Source organism: Podarcis muralis, chromosome 8 (assembly GCF_964188315.1).
Source record: "Podarcis muralis chromosome 8, rPodMur119.hap1.1, whole genome shotgun sequence".
NCBI lineage: Eukaryota > Metazoa > Chordata > Lepidosauria > Squamata > Lacertidae > Podarcis > Podarcis muralis.
In genome coordinates, this window is record NC_135662.1 from 88,902,169 (window position 1) to 88,918,775 (window position 16,607).

At 43.4% G+C, this 16,607-nt stretch overlaps 1 protein-coding gene across 4 annotated transcripts in view; it reads left to right on the forward strand.

Annotated features, from left to right (window-relative positions):
* The window catches only part of SLC24A3 (solute carrier family 24 member 3), a 165,328-nt gene extending 148,931 nt beyond the window's left edge, over positions 1-16,397 (forward strand). For 3 of the 4 annotated variants that reach the window (XM_077933543.1, XM_077933541.1, XM_028738341.2), the window contains 2 exons: positions 10,639-10,704; positions 11,187-16,397. In XM_077933543.1, the coding sequence (XP_077789669.1) occupies positions 10,639-10,704; positions 11,187-11,336 (216 nt within the window). In that variant the 3' untranslated portion in view covers positions 11,337-16,397. Of the gene's footprint in view, positions 1-5,844; positions 6,017-10,638; positions 10,705-11,186 lie in introns of those variants that run through there. The other variant, XM_077933542.1, reaches the window with a different exon arrangement.
* The last annotated feature ends 210 nt before the right edge of the window (positions 16,398-16,607 follow it).

Below are 16,607 nucleotides of genomic sequence, written 5' to 3' on the forward strand. Positions count from 1 at the left end.
TCCCTACACAGATCTGGCTGGCACAGGCCACAAAACCACAGCTCGCCCCTATACACGAAGCCAAGCCAGAGCACAACTAATTGCAGTACAGCCATCTTCTCAGAAAAACTCTTCACAAAGTTCAAGAGGTCAAGACACAAAGGCTTTAGCAACTAATCCACACCTAATGACCCACCTAAGTGGTACTCAGGATATCACTCAAGAAATCACTCAAGATATCCCTCAAGCAATTAAGGAACAAAAGAAGAAAAGGCACACTAGCCTGGGAACTTCCTCTCGGCCCAGAACATTGGAGGCTATACACCACACCTCCTCAACAGTATTTATAGGAACTCAAACACTGAGATCCTGCTCTGTTCCAGTAACAAGAAGCCGAAAGCACCAGCCTGAAGATGACGAGTGAGACCTCGTCGAAACGTCGCCCAGACACCCCAACTTTTACACGGGAAGACACCCGAGGACACCAAAACCTGCATATATATATATATGCAGGTTTTGGTGTCCTCGGGTGTCTTCCCGTGTAAAAGTTGGGGTGTCTAGGCGACGTTTCGACGAGGTCTCACTCGTCATCTTCAGGCTGGTGCTTTCGGCTTCTTGTTACTGGAACAGAGCCGAAAGCACCAGCCTGAAGATGACGAGTGAGACCTCGTCGAAACGTCGCCTAGACACCCCAACTTTTACACGGGAAGACACCCGAGGACACCAAAACCTGCATACCTATACCCGTGAAAATCTACGAAAGCATATATATATATATATATATATATATATAACCCCACGCCAGACCAAACACTCAGAATAATGTCACATCCAGCTTGGTTCCGCATCCAACTCATTAGCTGTACACCACAATGTCTAATTCCTTAGGTGGAAGCAATGTAACATTCTAACTAAAGGCATTGAGATGTTTTAGTAGCAGCAGAAGAGATGAGATGATGACATCTCCTCTGTTGGCCCCCCTGGGACCAAATGCCAGGGAGCAACTTCCTCCTCTCTCAGAATTGTCTCCTGCAATGGCTATTCCACCTGGTTATTATGTAACTTCATTGTGTAGTAGCTGATACCTAAATTTTCTTTCCTTCACTATCTTTTTTTCTTTCTTTTCTTTTTTTTTTTTTTGCTTCTGTAACTTGTCTTAGATTGTAAGCAATATTTTAACCTATAAATTACTATGAGTACTTAGTTTCATAGAAAGCATGTGGTCAGTAAGTAAATAAGCAACTATAAGTGTTGTTCAGCCATAAAACTTGCTTTAGGAGGGGAAGAAATCTATCTTGAAAAGATTTCCAGACAGCACCAAATATAGAGATAATTAGGTGTCATTGGGCATCAATTTATACTATAGGTTAGACCAGGCTTTCTCAACCTTTGGTCCCCAGGTGTTGCTGGATTACAACTCCCATCATCCCTAGCTAGCAGGACCAGTGGTGAGGGATGATGGGAGCCGTAGTCCAACAATATCTGGGGACCCAAGGTTGAGAAAGGCTGGGTTGTACCATCACCTATCAAGGTCTGGACTTCTGGGACTTGCCTTAGGGTATTTTTGGTGGTGGCACTGAGGCTGTGGAACACTCTCACCTGACCTTAGACTGCACTGACATTGGCTAGTTATCAGGGCCAGTTGTAAACATTTCTCTTCACCAGGCTTTCTGATTAAACATCATCTATGACAGTTGAAGGGTAGTATACGTTGTTACCCACCCAGAGATCATTTTAAGATGGACAGGATATACATTTTAGAAATAAAGGGTGGGGGTGTCTCTGATGACTCCTATGACTCAGAATCTCCCTGAATTGTTAATTCATTCCACATCTAATGTAACATATTCAACAAAGAGAAAATAATTAATAGTGAAGCCTTTATATATAATTCCTATAAATTTATACAGTTTTATTAAAACCACAACATGTGAACATGCTCACAACTTAGAAGCTCAGAGTAACTGTTAGTGTTCCGTGGTAATTTCATGAAACCACATGACCACAGAAAGTTTAAAATTACAGGAAAGATTGTTAGCAGCAATGTAGTGTGTTGTCTTCTGACCTCCACCTACTGTAAGGATCCTGGCTAAGACTCTCCTTCTGACCACTTCTGGGAAAGAGAAGCAGGGTGGGTTGGCTGTTGTTGTTGCTGTTGTTGCTGCTGCTACTTACCACTATTCTCCCTCTTATTGGCAGCTCTCTAAGTTGCATTGATTTTCTGTCCCAATTGTCATCTGTGCCAGTAGGCCTTGTTTCTGAGCAGACTACAGCTTCTGCTCCTGACTGAAGGAGTGTTTCGGGTCACATTCCATTGTGCATCTCTCCTCCCAAATTGGCTGCTGAGAGGACACAGCCCCTCACCACTTCCACAGTCAGCTCCTGTTGCTCCCTCTGTGATTCTCCCCCTTGATTCAGCCCTCTTTCCCTTGCATGGACCCCATTCCTATGCAGGGCTGAACTTCAGTAATCTTTCATAATATGGCTTCTTCTTCTTTGGTGATCACTCGTAGCCGAGTAAGATTGTCTTCCATGAACACGGTCCTAACTGTGGGTCTGTAAGAGATTGTGGAGGCCAATTCTGGATCCACACATTCTTCAACAGTGGGGACATAGGTTTCCGGGCAGGAATTGATCACGGTGAGGGTTTGCCAAACATGCCTTCCTCTTAGCATTTTTCTCCCTTTCGTCCTGAGTTCGCCTTGCATTCGTGCTTCTTCAAAGTCCATGACAGCTTTGGTAAAGGCTGTTCTCCAACTGAAGCACTCGCAGGCCAGTGTTTCCCAGTTATCAGTGCTTATGCAACATTTTAAAGATTTGCCTTGAGACTGTCTTAAAACCTCTTTTGTTGTCCACCAGTATTTCATTTTCCATTATTAAGATGGGAATACAGTATTGCTTTGGAAGACCATAATCAGGCATCTGAACACCATGACCAGACCAATGAAGTTGATGTTGAGGAATCATTGCTTTGACACTGACGATCTTTGCTTCTTCCAGTACACTGGCATTGGTTTGCCTGTCTTCCCAAGTGATATGTAAAAAATTTCAGAGACACTGTTGGTGGAATCTTTCGAGGTGTTGGCGATGGCGTTTATAAGTGTTCCATGTTTCACAAGCATACAGTAAAGTTGGTAGTACAATAGCTTTGTAAACAAGCATTTTGGTTTCCCTGCAAATGTCCCAGTCCTCAAACTTTAATCGGGAGAAGGCTGCACTTGCAGAGCTCAGGCGATGCTGGATTTCAGCGTCAGTGTAAGCCCTTGTGGAAATATAACTGCCCAGGTAGGAGAAGTGAACAACACATTCCAGGATTGCACCATTAGGTTGGATTTGTGGCACTGCAGAGGGGTTCTTTTGTGCTTGTTGGTGCAGCACTTTGGTTTTTTTGGATACTGAGGAATAGGCCAAGTTTTCTGTAAACTTCTTTTAAGATATTTAGGATGGTTTGGAGCTCATCCTCTGAGTGTGCGCACGCTACATTTTCATCAGCATACTGAAGCTCTATGGTAATGGTTATGGTAACCTTACTCTTTGCTTTTGGCCTACTCAGATTAAAGAGCTTTCCATCTGTTCAATATATGATTTCTACCCCAGTGGGAAGTTTCCCTTGGACAATGTGTAGGATCATGGCAAGTAAGATAATAGAGTTGGGGTGATAACGCATCCCTGTTTAATGCCTGATCTGACTTTGAGAACCATTGTAATCCACAATTGTTGCTGTCATGTTATTGTGGAGGAGCTGAAGGATGTTCACAAAGCAGCCGACTTTCAGAAGGACAGTCCACAAGGCAGTGCAATTTATACTGCCGAAGGCCTTAGTCAGGTCAATAAATGCCATATACAGGGGTTGGTTTCTCTCTCTGCATTTTTCTTGAAGCTGTCGGGCAGTGAAAATCATATCCACTGTCCCCCTAGAAGGTTGAAAACCATTTTGGGATTCAGGAAGGGTATCCTCAAATATAGTTAGGAGACGGTTTGCTAAGATCCTTGCAAGTATTTTGCCAGTTGCAGCTAATAAAGAGATGACTCGATAATTTCTGCAATCCGTTCTATCATCTTTTTAAAAAAAAGATTGCTAATTTTGGTATCCCTGAAGTCCGCTGGGATCTCCTCTCTCTCCCAGATTTTTTCAATGAGCTTGTGAAGTTGTTGTGTAAGTTCAATTCTGCCTGCTTTGAGGACTTTGGCTGGTATCCGATCAGCTCCGCTGAATTTGTTGTTTTCCATTTGATTAATAGCTGTACACAACTCTCCCAGATTTGGAGATACTGCAGGCTCTTCTCTAAATTGTTTTTGCGGGATTTGTGAGAGGACCTTGGCTGCTACGGGGGAGTTGTGGTTAAGGAGATGTTGGTAATGTTCTTTCCAGTGCAATGCAATAGCTTCTGTATCTTTTAGAAGTGTGGTACCATCTGTTGAGGGTAGGGAGCACATGCCATGATTTATTGGCCCATAGATGATCTTTGTGGCTTTAAAGAAACTCTGTGCATCATGAGTGTCGGCTCAGTGCTGGATTTTTTTAGCTTTTTTATCCACCAGGTGTTCTTTAGTTCTCTGGTTCTTCTTTGAACCTCAGTCTTAGCATTGGCATGGGTATTTTTCTTAGTGGCACAGTTTCTGTCTCTTTGTGTGCGGCCAAAATTTGGCACCCCCAAATGGATCTTCTCAATTATGGATCTTCTCAGTTTCATGCCTGCTTGGCTTGCTGCCCTCTGTGAGGGAACCACCCGCACCACCCTTAATCCAGCGCTATTCCTGTATCTCAGAGCCTCAGTGTGGCAGGGATATGTCCCAACAACTCTATTCTCAGTAACTCCAAAATGGGACACACCATTCCACCACAAAAATTAAAGGATTCTGTCAAGGTTCTGAGGGTTTTCAGTTCTCCATCAGGTGTGATTGGATCATTAATTTGGGAAACACTGGAATAATGGCTGTGGTCTGTGAGCCCATATGGTCCTTGTCACAGACCTGCCTTCTCTTTCAACTCTGCCCCATATCAGTCAGGCCGAAGCCTGAGCCCAGAGTGACTCCTGAACTGATGACCTGAGCTGGGAGATGTCAGCGCCACCACCTGCTTCTGTCTAAAGGAGGAAGTTCCAGGAAGACTAGTTATACCAGCTAAGGAAGCCTCATTTCAGCATTAAGCCAAGGAGGTCTGGTGCCAATCCCTGACTCTTATTAAAGTTTCTGGACCTGGTTTGTTTGTCTTGCTGACCTAAGCAAGTAAGAGACCTGCTGAGCTACAAGTTACCTTTCAGCATTGCACAAGAACCGGATTCAACACTGACATATTTTGACCAACTTTGCCCTACTTCTCCTTTGGCTCATTGAATCCGACCATGCTCCACCCCACCCTGGCCCTGGGGCCTTTCTCCTTGAGTTGGCAGGAACAAGGTTTGGCACCAGCATATGTTGACTGAAGGACTGGGCGATGTGTGCAATTTGCACATGCAGTTTGCATCGAAGTGTGGATTTATATGTGCCTGGTGTTAAGTGTGACGCAGAATATCCAGGAAGCCGTTGTGCTTGAGGAAAGAGAAGATGGAGCGGCTAAAATCCTACATAATGAAAGACATTCGCTGTCTAATACTCCCTCCTCACATACAAGACTGTTTTTCCCACTGTCCACTCTAATAGGGACACTGTCATAACCATTAAATCAAGGTATTTGCCACTAGAGATGATCAGAAATAAAAATATATTAGTGGCGATAAGGAATGCTTTTACTGGTATGGAATCTGTATCCAAATTGCTTTTGGCTTTAGCAGCACTACCTCACTTTCTCCTGAACCAAATGCCAGAGTAGAAGTGAAAAATGGAGTGTGCCCTTGTTCCTACTTTCTGGTTTTTCCATTGCAGAAACTTGTTATTCCATTGATATTCTCTGTAAGTAGGACACCAGGGGAGACTCTGAGAGCCACAGGAATACTGAAATGTGTAGGTATGTGTGCTGCTTTTTTTCTGGGGATACTCAAGGGTATGCAGTACCGTCACCTTTTTTCCTAGAAGAAATGCACTGGTTAAAAGTGTTGCACTTCATGGTGAGTACCAGCAGCCTTTTTCTAGAAGGAAAGCACTGGGAGTAATATTATTCTAATAAATGGGAGATACGTCATAGTTCTGGCTCGTATGCTCACTGGGATGGTGACACTCTTTATCTGGTAAACGATTGAAGATGCCCTTCTTCCTCCCCATCAGTATGCACATAACGTCATGTGCAAGCTGAGAGTACACATATCCTACTCAAAAAAGAGAAGAAATGTTGTCCAGTTGGGCATTCTTGTGTAGAGTGCCTGGTGGGCAGGCAGAGGGATGTTCTTTCTTCCACCATGTCCTGAGTTCTCAGTAGATAGAGCTGAGCCACAGCTCAGCATCCTGATGATAATCTTTGTAATCTGAGAAGGCTGGTGGTCTTCTGGGAAGGGAAACCTAAAAGAGCTTCCCTTCCCTACTACAAAACAGAAGAGAGCTTCCCCCTCATTCTTGGTATGAAACTTCCTGATCAAACTCTAAGAAGGCACAGGCAGGAAATGTGGCTTTTTGGAATTGGTTGCTTTTCTGCAATTCCAGCCAAGTCAAATTTTCATTGTCTCTCAGTAGTATACAGAATAAGAAGCAATTAAATGATGCCTAGTGGATAATCTAGGCACTAATGTTATATCCAGCAGGGGGAGTTACTACTGTGTTGCTTTAGTCCTATTTTGCCATTCAGAGTGTGCATATTCCTGGTCCCTAGCGGGTTTTTCAACTATAGTTTGAGCTGCTCTGTTTAATTCTTCTGCCTCTACCTGCAATGTGGCATGTCAAGTTCACCTTACTGACACCCAAGGGGAATTTACGCTTTATGTGCCAACAACAAAAAAAGCACAGTGAAATCTAGCCTTTGTTCCAGGAAATGCAGCTGTGATGTCTAGTGTGGGCAGCCGAACTTCCTGACAAAGTGCATTCCAGAGCCATAAAGCCATCTTGCCAACTGTCCCTGGGAATTTCCACACACACTCCAATCAGTCTTCCCTAGGGAAATTAGCCTCTTTTGTTTACTTGAAATACTTTTAGATCTGACATCAAATGGAGAGTGCAGAGAAACAGAGTGATTCAGATTTTACTACAAATTAAAATGCTGCCCCCAACCCAATTTCATCTCTTATAAGCACCATAACACCAGCACATTAAGTGACGAGGAAGAGATCAGGATATAATTTAATGCTTTGTCTCTTAGGAACTTGCCTCCTACCAGGTCAGATTATTTATCCATCTGTCTCGGTAATAGCAGGCCTACTCAGTCTGGCAGTGGCTCTCCAAGGGATCAGACAGAGGCCTTTCCCCCGTTCCCTTCCGTGATATTCTTTTAACTAGAGATGCCAGAGGCTGAAGCTGGGATCTTCTGCATGCAATAGACGTGCTGCAAGAAAGGACTGAGCTACAAGTCTTTCTTTTATTCCCTCTATTTTACAACGGGTGTCTATAGAAATCTTTATCATGTTTCCTGGACTGTGAGTGAGGAGCTGCTAAGTTGTCTCTGAGCACCTCCTGGAAAATCGCAAGCAACACTTTATCTCCCTGAGTCATTTGCATAGCCATGGCCTTCTCTTAAAAATAAAACTTTTTTTAAAAAAAATAGTGATTCTGGTGGGAAGCCTGCTAGCTGAAGATCCATGTCCTGTGTCTTGATAATTTTAGAATCTTTTGTGTGCTTATTATAGATGGTGGTAATGATCTAACTTTGGCATCCACACATTTGCTAACTAAGAAATGGGTGAAAAACTGCTGCTGATGCAGTGTGGAAAATTATTTATTCAACTGGCAACACAGTAAATTACTTTAATGCAGAAAAAAATTGATTTGAATTGCTCATTAGATTGAAAACAACTTTACGAAGCAGGGGGAAAGCCCAGCTGGTGAACAAACAAGAGACACATTGTTAGTAGTACATGAACTTTTATCCTCCAAGTTATTTTGTGGTGACAGACAAATGCTTTTCCTCCCCTCTTTCTGTCCATGTGTCAGCCCAGCTGAGTAACCGAGATCTGGAACCCGTCCCGTCACCTTTGGAGAAAGAGCGCTAGTTCTGCCCTGAGCCCTCAAATGGCAGTTTGCCATTAAAAATATTCTTGTACTCTAACCGAAACAAAAACAAGCCAACCAATATTAGATCATGTCTTTTATCAAAATGACTCTGGGGGAGAAACCCCCCACTCATGTTTAATATAAACTGAATTACTTAATTAAATATACAACAGAATAATTCAGTGTAAGGTCTCGAGACAGGCAATAATTTCTCAGAGGATTGAAACCAGTTTAAGGAAGTCTTTGCTTGCTATTTAGCATACCACACACAGATTTATTTGGTCGCCCTGTCACCTCTGATCAAACAGTTTGGCAAGTTTTATTTTTAAAAAAAAACAACTTTACAAACCTGAGGCAAAAGTAGGCCAAATTTGTATCCCTTTCAAGCTACCTTCAGTTGTTCAAGAAACTTATATCTCTCTAGCCTAAATGTGCCTTTGCAATTGCATTTATTCTAACTGCACATTTTGAACTCACCTCATCCCCAGTTACTAATATCTTTAGACAATATGTCTATGCAGATACCCAGTGCAAAAATATGGTGCTTCTACGGTGACTAAATGCAAAGGTGAATGGGGCTCCTGTACCTTTAATGACTGTCCAGACTAGCAAAGCTAGCTGCCTGTCCAGATTCCATACAGGGATCCTGCACCCACGAAAGTAGACAATATTGTACCATAATCATGATGTGCCTAGCAGATACTGCTTGAAAGCCGGTGTAGCATAGTTATGAAGAGTGCACCAATGATGCTGAGGGATGGGGATGCTGCTACTGTGATGGACGCCCCAGCTGCACCTTAGGGGACAGAAAGCTGGTGGTTGTCCAAGCAGTAATAGCAGGCCCTGAAGTGAAGTGTCATTCCTTGAACCTGCTGGATCCAAAGCCCTGTGGATCCTGGAAGGGACCCAAGCTGAAGCTGGTGTGATGAGAAAGGGGAAAGGCCCACTTACCCAGCTTGTCCGGGCTGGTGTGAGGTGGCAGGACTTTTGATGGGCTGCCCTTCCTTAGGACTGCTTGGTAGGAGACTGTTCTACTATGTGTGTCCCTGCCATGTCCGTAGAGTATTCCTAAGTGTCTCTTTATTCAAGTCAAAGCCTCCCATCTGCATTACGGAGACAATAATACAGAGGTAGTACTACTATATATGTGCCCCAAGCTTCCTCCAAGGAGTGGAAGGGGGCAAGCATGGTTTTCCTAGGCCGGGCTGAAAGAGGGTGGAAGACAGGCTTTTGCCTTCATGTCCTGCTTCTGGGCATTTGGGTGCCGCTGTAAGAAACTATTAGGCAAACTAGATGAGGGCCTTTGATGGGACCCAGCAGGATAAAACTGGAGCAGCGAGTTTACAGGTTAGACTACTGCTGGGTGTTGTGATTGTTCCTGAATGTCCTCATGGAGGTGGTGACCAGGAATGAGTGACAGGTTTATTTATTGTTCCCGTTGCACCCTTTCCCACAAAAATAGGACTGACCTCAATGACTAAGGCCTGTAGTCACCAGTAGGTTAGAGAGGTTTTATACATTTTTTGTGGGTTTCACCTTCAAAATAGTCTGGAAGCTTCTTTCGATTCAGAAAATAGTTTGCAGGGTTCTAAATTGTGCCATTAGATCAAATCACATTACACCAATCTTTTGGCAACTTCGCTGGTTATGGAATGGGTAGGCAAACTAAGGCCCGGAGGCTGGATTCGGCCCAATCGCCTTCTCAATCCGGCCCACCGACGGTCTGGGAATCAGCGTGTTTTTACATGAGTAGAATGTGCCCTTTTATTTAAAATGCATCTCTGGGTTATTTGTGGGGCCTGGCTGGTGTTTTTACATGAGTAGAATGTGTGCTTTTCTTTAAAATGCAAATGGGTTATTTGTGGGGCATAGGAATTTGTTCATTCCCCCCCCCATATAGTCCGGCCCCCCACAAGGTCTTTTGGACAGTGGACCGGCCCCCTGCTGAAAAAGTTTGCTGACCCCTGGGTTATGGTTTATTTCTAGGTTCAATTCAACCTCCCCCTACCCAAGTCATTCCTTCCAGCCTCTTCAGTGTGGGCCCAGTCATTGGCTGGTGGGCATTAGAGACGGAACCTTTTTGGTTGTAGCACCCATAATCTGGAACAGCCTCCTAAGAGAGGGATACCTGGCCTCAGTGCTGCTCACTTTTATTAGAAACAAAGACTACCTTATTCCTGTGGGTTTTTGCCAAATACTGCCCTTAACAAGGTTTTGGCAACGGCTGTGGCTGCCTTTAGAATATCTGCTATAATTTGCTCTTGGTCTGATTATTATCCTATTATTTTAAGGAATGTGAGGTGCTGTGATTATTATGGAAAGGTGAGGTTGAAATGCGAAGAATAAATAAATAAATAAATATAGATTCAGAAATTGAAAACAGCCAGCCCTGCCCAATTCTGTGGATCAAAGGGCAGCATTGTTGCTTTGAATACAATATTCCCTTTGGTGTAAAAGAATGTGACATAATGGACTTATCTCATTTATATCTATGAGATTACAGTTTTTTGCTCTGTAGCGATTATAACTAGTTCATTAAAATCAAAGTGGAGACAGAATTCTTAAACAGTTGCATTAACTTTTCAGATTCATTTAAACAGCCGAGGACTTATCTATTCTGTGGGCTTGCTGCTGGCATCAGTTTTCGTTACTGTAAGTAGATCACAATTTTATTCTGAACTTTTAAGATAGTAGCAAATAGTGAAATAAAAGCTTAACCCCATTTTGGTGAGGCATGTATGAAATATGGTGCAGTTGTGGAATGTAGCAGTGTGTGTTATGATAAATGTAATGGGTGATTCATGGGCAGCCTCTTCCAAAGACTTCTAGTGCCCAGAGAGTCTGCTCAGACCAAATGGTAGCTATAGAAGTGATGAGAGATTTCTAGGAGCAGGTTGGTAGATCTAGGCCGTGGTGGACTTTGGGTCTCAAATTTCAGCAACGCCAAAATTTGAAGCCCCCTTCCTCTCTCCTTCGATTCTGCATCATGGCTGTGCTGCCCTTGAGGCTTCATGCCCAGTGCAACCAAACCGGTCACGCTCCATTAAATCTACCTCTGATCTAGGCCAGCTCTATATCTATGTGAAACTGTTTTATGTGCCTCAAGAAAAACATTTCTTATTGTCTATTTGCAGGTGTTTGGCGTTCACTTGAACAAATGGAAGCTGGACAAGAAGTTGGGGTGCGTGTGCCTTCTGCTCTACGGCATCTTCTTGTGTTTCTCCATCATGACAGAATTTAATGTCTTCACTTTTGTGAATTTGCCTATGTGCAGAGATCACTGATCATGTGGATGGACTGCTGAGAGGCAATTTTCTTCTTCTGTACCTGTGCAATATGAAACACGGTTGGCATCTCCAAGCAGTGTGGGTGCCTCATGAAGGCCGTGAAGTACACCTCCTCACTCTTCATTGGGTCCTCTTCCTGTTTGGGCTTAGCTCTTTCTAAGCCACTCCTTCACACATACAGACACACACCTGGAAACTCCTGAATCGATGTGAAGATTTACAAACTCAGATACTCTAAACAGTGACTTGCAGTCTATATGAACTATCTTCTACCTGGCACCGAGCCAGAGAAACTGAACTGCCACAGTTTCTTCTTTTTAACTTATTTGAAGACTAATCTAATTTATGAACTGAGACTATAGCTAGGATACAAAGAAGAGGTACATTGTGTTGGGTGCTTTCTGAGGAAAATAGAAGGGACCTATTTTATCCCCCCCCCCTCCAAGACAAGCTTTCTTGCAACTTCCTTACGTTTCTGAGTTTTCAGTTTCATTTGGAAGACCCAAAAGTCACAAATGGCACTCAGGGAGCTGAGTTCCAGGTACTTGTTAGTAGGAATGGACTTCATACTTTTTGAAAGAAAGCACGGAGGTAGTATAACATGGCTTCCTCACAGGAAGTCATGTATTGCTCAAAGCTATTTGAGAGGAACCCTAACTGAATGCAGACTATAGAACTGAATGTTGCTACCATTTTATTATTATCATCAGAATTTGATTGCTAAGTTGTTATATTTCCAAGCAATAGTTTTAGGCCTACTCTGGAAGGCTAACAAGGTGGAGTTCTGGTTTTTAACTGTCAGTAATCTGAAATGCAAGGTCAGAAGCAAAGCCTGGACTGACCTTTTTGTGATTTCTCAATATTTCTAGTTTCTGTAGCACTTTTAGATTGAAAAGTGCTTTGCAATCCTTACCTTCTTTGCCCTGACAACAATCCTGCAAGGTAAGTCACTCATATTCCCACAGGGAATTTTTTCTTCCAATGGTGGAGCTGAGGCTGAGCGAGAACGATGTGCCAAAAGCCAATGAGTCCCTTGAGGGCTGAGCCAAGGCTTGAACCAAAGTAGTCTGGGTTCAGCTCAGACCTCAGGCTACTGGATTGTCAGATGAGCTCTCAATGTATTGGAGACTGGGAAGTGAGGAAAGGGCATGTAAAGCTATCTTTTTAACTGAGAGGAGAACATAAGCACATGGCACACATTTTTTAAAAAGTTAGTTATAGACACTGGTTTCTGAAAGGCATATTTTGCACATTTATTATTGCTGATGTTATCATTTGCCACTCTGCAAAGGATACACTGGACCTGGGTAGGGTTTTTTTCTCTCTTACAGATGCATCTGGCACAATATACTGGGAATTTGTCCTGTGTGAGCTCCATTTCAGGAGCACTTCCAAGTGAATTGTGTCATCTTCCTAATACAAAACTGCTAATTCATCCTATGTCCTCTTGGAGGTAGGGCAGGGGAGAGGAACAGGGAGGAATGACGATGACACTTTGAAAATTGAGTATCTAGTAGCTGAGGTGATTGTGAAAGATTTGCCATTCAGCATTACATTGGCCCTGCTGTCTTTGGTGCAATACTGCATTTGTCCGTATGACAAATGCATTACACCTTGGTAGAGCCACCCATCACTGTCCCAGCTTCATAGTTGTCCTGCTAGGCAAATGTTTGAGGTATATTTTGTCTATGGTACAAACAAAGGTCATTATTAACAGAGAAGCAGCAAGCTTGAAGTGTTGGGGTTAAAAGCATGCTCCAGAGTAAAAAAACCTATCTACCCACTGGTTTGCACTTTTACACTTGATTATTTTAAAATGAATTTCCTTGGGATAAATGGTGTGAAATAAAATTTTCTAATCTGCAAACTCCCTTCATCCTAGCACCTTGCTTTATCTTACGATATCCACAGTGAGCACCTAGTAGTTGTTGGAGTTTTCCTTGTTTCTTGTAGCCACATACATGGCTGATCAATGGCCAGCCTGGGAGAGTGAACCCCATAGATCAATGGAGAATGGAGGAGGTGGTTCATTTTCCCTCCATCCCACCACTCTCACAAACACACACATACTTTTTTGATGTTTGCATTTCTGTGTCAAAACAACTTCAGTAACATTTGTTCAAGTTGTACAATAGGCCCACAACTTACATGGGGGTTACGTTCCAGGGATCCTATCTAAAGCCATAATCACATAGAGTCAAAAACCTATTTGGTTCAGTTGTGGGTGGGATTGCCAAAGTCATTTTTCCTGAAACCTGCCCACTTCCCACCCCCTTAAAAAAAATTCCACGTGCGTAAAGCTGAATGCACACAAACGAAATGCATGCAAAATGTGGGTTTACTGTACAGTTTTCTACTAGTTTATGAATAATTTTCTAATGCAGGGGTCAGCAGACTTTTTCAGCAGGGGGCCGGTCCACTGTCCCTCAGACCTTGTGGGGGGCCGGACTATATTTTGGAGGAAAAAATGATGCAAGAGCACCACGAGCCCCAGTGGCTTCTTTCCTGTGTCTCGCGAGCGGCAGGGGCTGGTGGTGGCTGCGGCAGAGCGACAATGAGTGGCACGTGAAAGGGCTCCGGAGAGGGGCTGCTTAAAATGGCGGCCGCTTGAGCTCTGGCACCAACAAAGCCCAGCCCCCTTCCTCCTCTAGGCAGGGCGGGGAGAGGCCAGGAGGAGGGAGGGAGGTGCCGCCACCGCTGCCGTGTGAGGGAGAGAATGTGTGTGCGTGCTAGCGATCCACGCGGCGATTCCTGGACCGTCCGCGGGCCAGATCCAGAAGGCAATTGTGCCTGATCCGGCCCGCGGGCCTTAGTTTGCTGACCCATGTTCTAATGTCTGTCATGAGGTAATCCCATTTCTCTAGACCAGTGGTTTTCTGATTTCTATCTTTAAGGGAAGGGTGATTCCACATCAGCTTGTCTGTGGAGAAGCCCCAAGCATCTCTCATGGGACACATGTGTGCTGCAGAGGATTCTGGGACATATTCTAAGTTGCACACACTCTTTATATAAGGAACTAGTCTCGCCTTCAAATGGCAGTGCAGTCTAGAACAGACCCAACACTTTGCTACAGCTGTTGATTGCAGGGAAAGTTAAGTAACGGGGATGGAACTTGTCCTCCTGATAAGCATCAGAGGAACTCCAGGATTCCCAGAACACAGTTTGAAAAGGTTTGCTTTTGACATTTGTGCCATTCCTTCTTAGTGGTGTTTTTTATTAAATCAGTAATAGTGACCATTCTTCCTTTAATCAAAATTTTAGCACCCAGAAATACATCAGGATTTTTAAAAGTTAGTTGCTTACTGCTTACTTGATTGTACAATAGGGCTTAGCAACACTTACTTCCCCTCCCCTCTTTCCAGGCATGGTCCACACGTTAAAGCTCTGTTTCTGAGCACCTCCCCCCCCCCCCACCCCTTGCTCCAGAGCTTTCCCTGCAAAAAGCCCTTTCTTTAAAGCGCAGTTGGAGCAAACAGCAATCTGCTTAGACTTGACACTTGCTCCAAGCACTAAAGAACAGGTTTTCAGGGGGAAAGCTCTGCAGCTAGAAAAGGAACGTGCTGGGATACAAAGCTTTTAAGTGTGACCATGCAACTGGAAAGAGCAAGGCAAAAGGTAAGTGTGGATAAGCCCATAGCTTGTATTTGGAAGACCTTTTTAAGCAGAGTATCTTTCAACTATTTGGAGGGCAGCTCCAATGGAGCCAGTTGGATTTATTTCTATGAAATAGCCTTTATATATCTTGTGATACAGCATAGTATTATCTGCATCAAAGAGACCTTTCATGTGGGAGGGAATCATATATTGTAGGAGTTCTGTAGCATTGAATGTGCTTTTCTAGCACAGCAGATGGACATTATGAAAGCGGGTCAGGAATGTGAGCCAATTTGATTCAAGTTGGGGAGTGAGGATTTGGTTTGCATGTCAGTTCCAGAGAAAGACCACTGAGTGTTCCTAAATTCAGACCTGAAGTGTGTGCCCCCCAGCCCTGCCTCTCTGAGGTCAGTTGATGAAACTGGAGTTGGTGAAGGTCGGACTCCTAGTATTTTATATACAGTCTTGGTCAGTCCGGAGGCTTCATACTAAGTGCTAATTACAGGGTCTGGTGTTGCATAGCAGTGTTCCCTGTTGCGCATGGCTTGGACTCTTAAGGCTGGAACACACACAACCCTAAGTAGCTTTCTAGACTGAATCCTTGCCCCAGCTTCTGATGACCATGTGTATCCAGCCAAAATGCAGTGCTTGGTGATGTGTGTGTATCTGAATGAGAGATTGATTCTCCTTGAATCACTCACTCTTGGCTCATTTACAGAAGTAAAGTCTATGTAACTTTGAAATGCTGGCTAGATGCATGCTGACGTATTAATGCAAGACAAATGGATCATTCTAGAGTGATCCATTCAACCCACATTTTGAACATATCAATTTAGTTGTCTGAATTGGCTCCCGTTGCTGGTACACTGGTTGCTGGTTTTAGGAAGACTTCCATACCTACTGCATCTTAACAATGTGTAATAGCTTACTGTGATGTGTAGGCAAGAATTAAAGTGGTCAGGTGTAATGCCTAGTTGTGAAGATAATTTTACCGTCCTTTCTGCTTCAAATCATATAATTAGGGCTGACTTGGGGCAAAATTCTCATTACTTAGTAGGATTGTACAGGTTACCAACTGAGGTCACACACACATTTATAGTGAGTTACCACTTGTTATATAGTGGATTGTACCATGTAGGGTATAATCTGGAGCCTGTTGCTCACCCATAAGTCCTGCTGAAATGAGTAGAATGTATTTGGTAGCCTTCCCCCCCCCCCCAACCAATAAAATAAAATAAACCCGGCATAATAGGTTCAAAATGAATTGGAGACATTTCTTTGGTGAGCAAGTTTCCTTTGTTTCCAAGATAAAATTAATAACACAAGCTTTTGTACCAAGTTGTGAACATTTTTTTGTATAATAATCTGTGTGCTTTTTAAGTAGCTACAGTAATGGAATCACTGCATATATAAAAGCAAACACAGAACAGAAATCCCCAGGAATAAAAAAAAAATGTTTTCATAGTTTTTATCTTGGCTGTTGTTTCAAAGAGTTCTGGGGAATTTTTATGTAGACTGAGCAGCAGGGTCAGCTCTGTTAGCCTTGAGTGTACTTTCAAGAACTCAGTGAGTTGGCTGCTACCAAAGAGAATGTTGTTCTTGTAGTGTTTGGGGTGGTGGGGTGGGGGGGTTGTTGGAAAATGTATGTAAGCAAGCATGGATTTTTCTAACAGA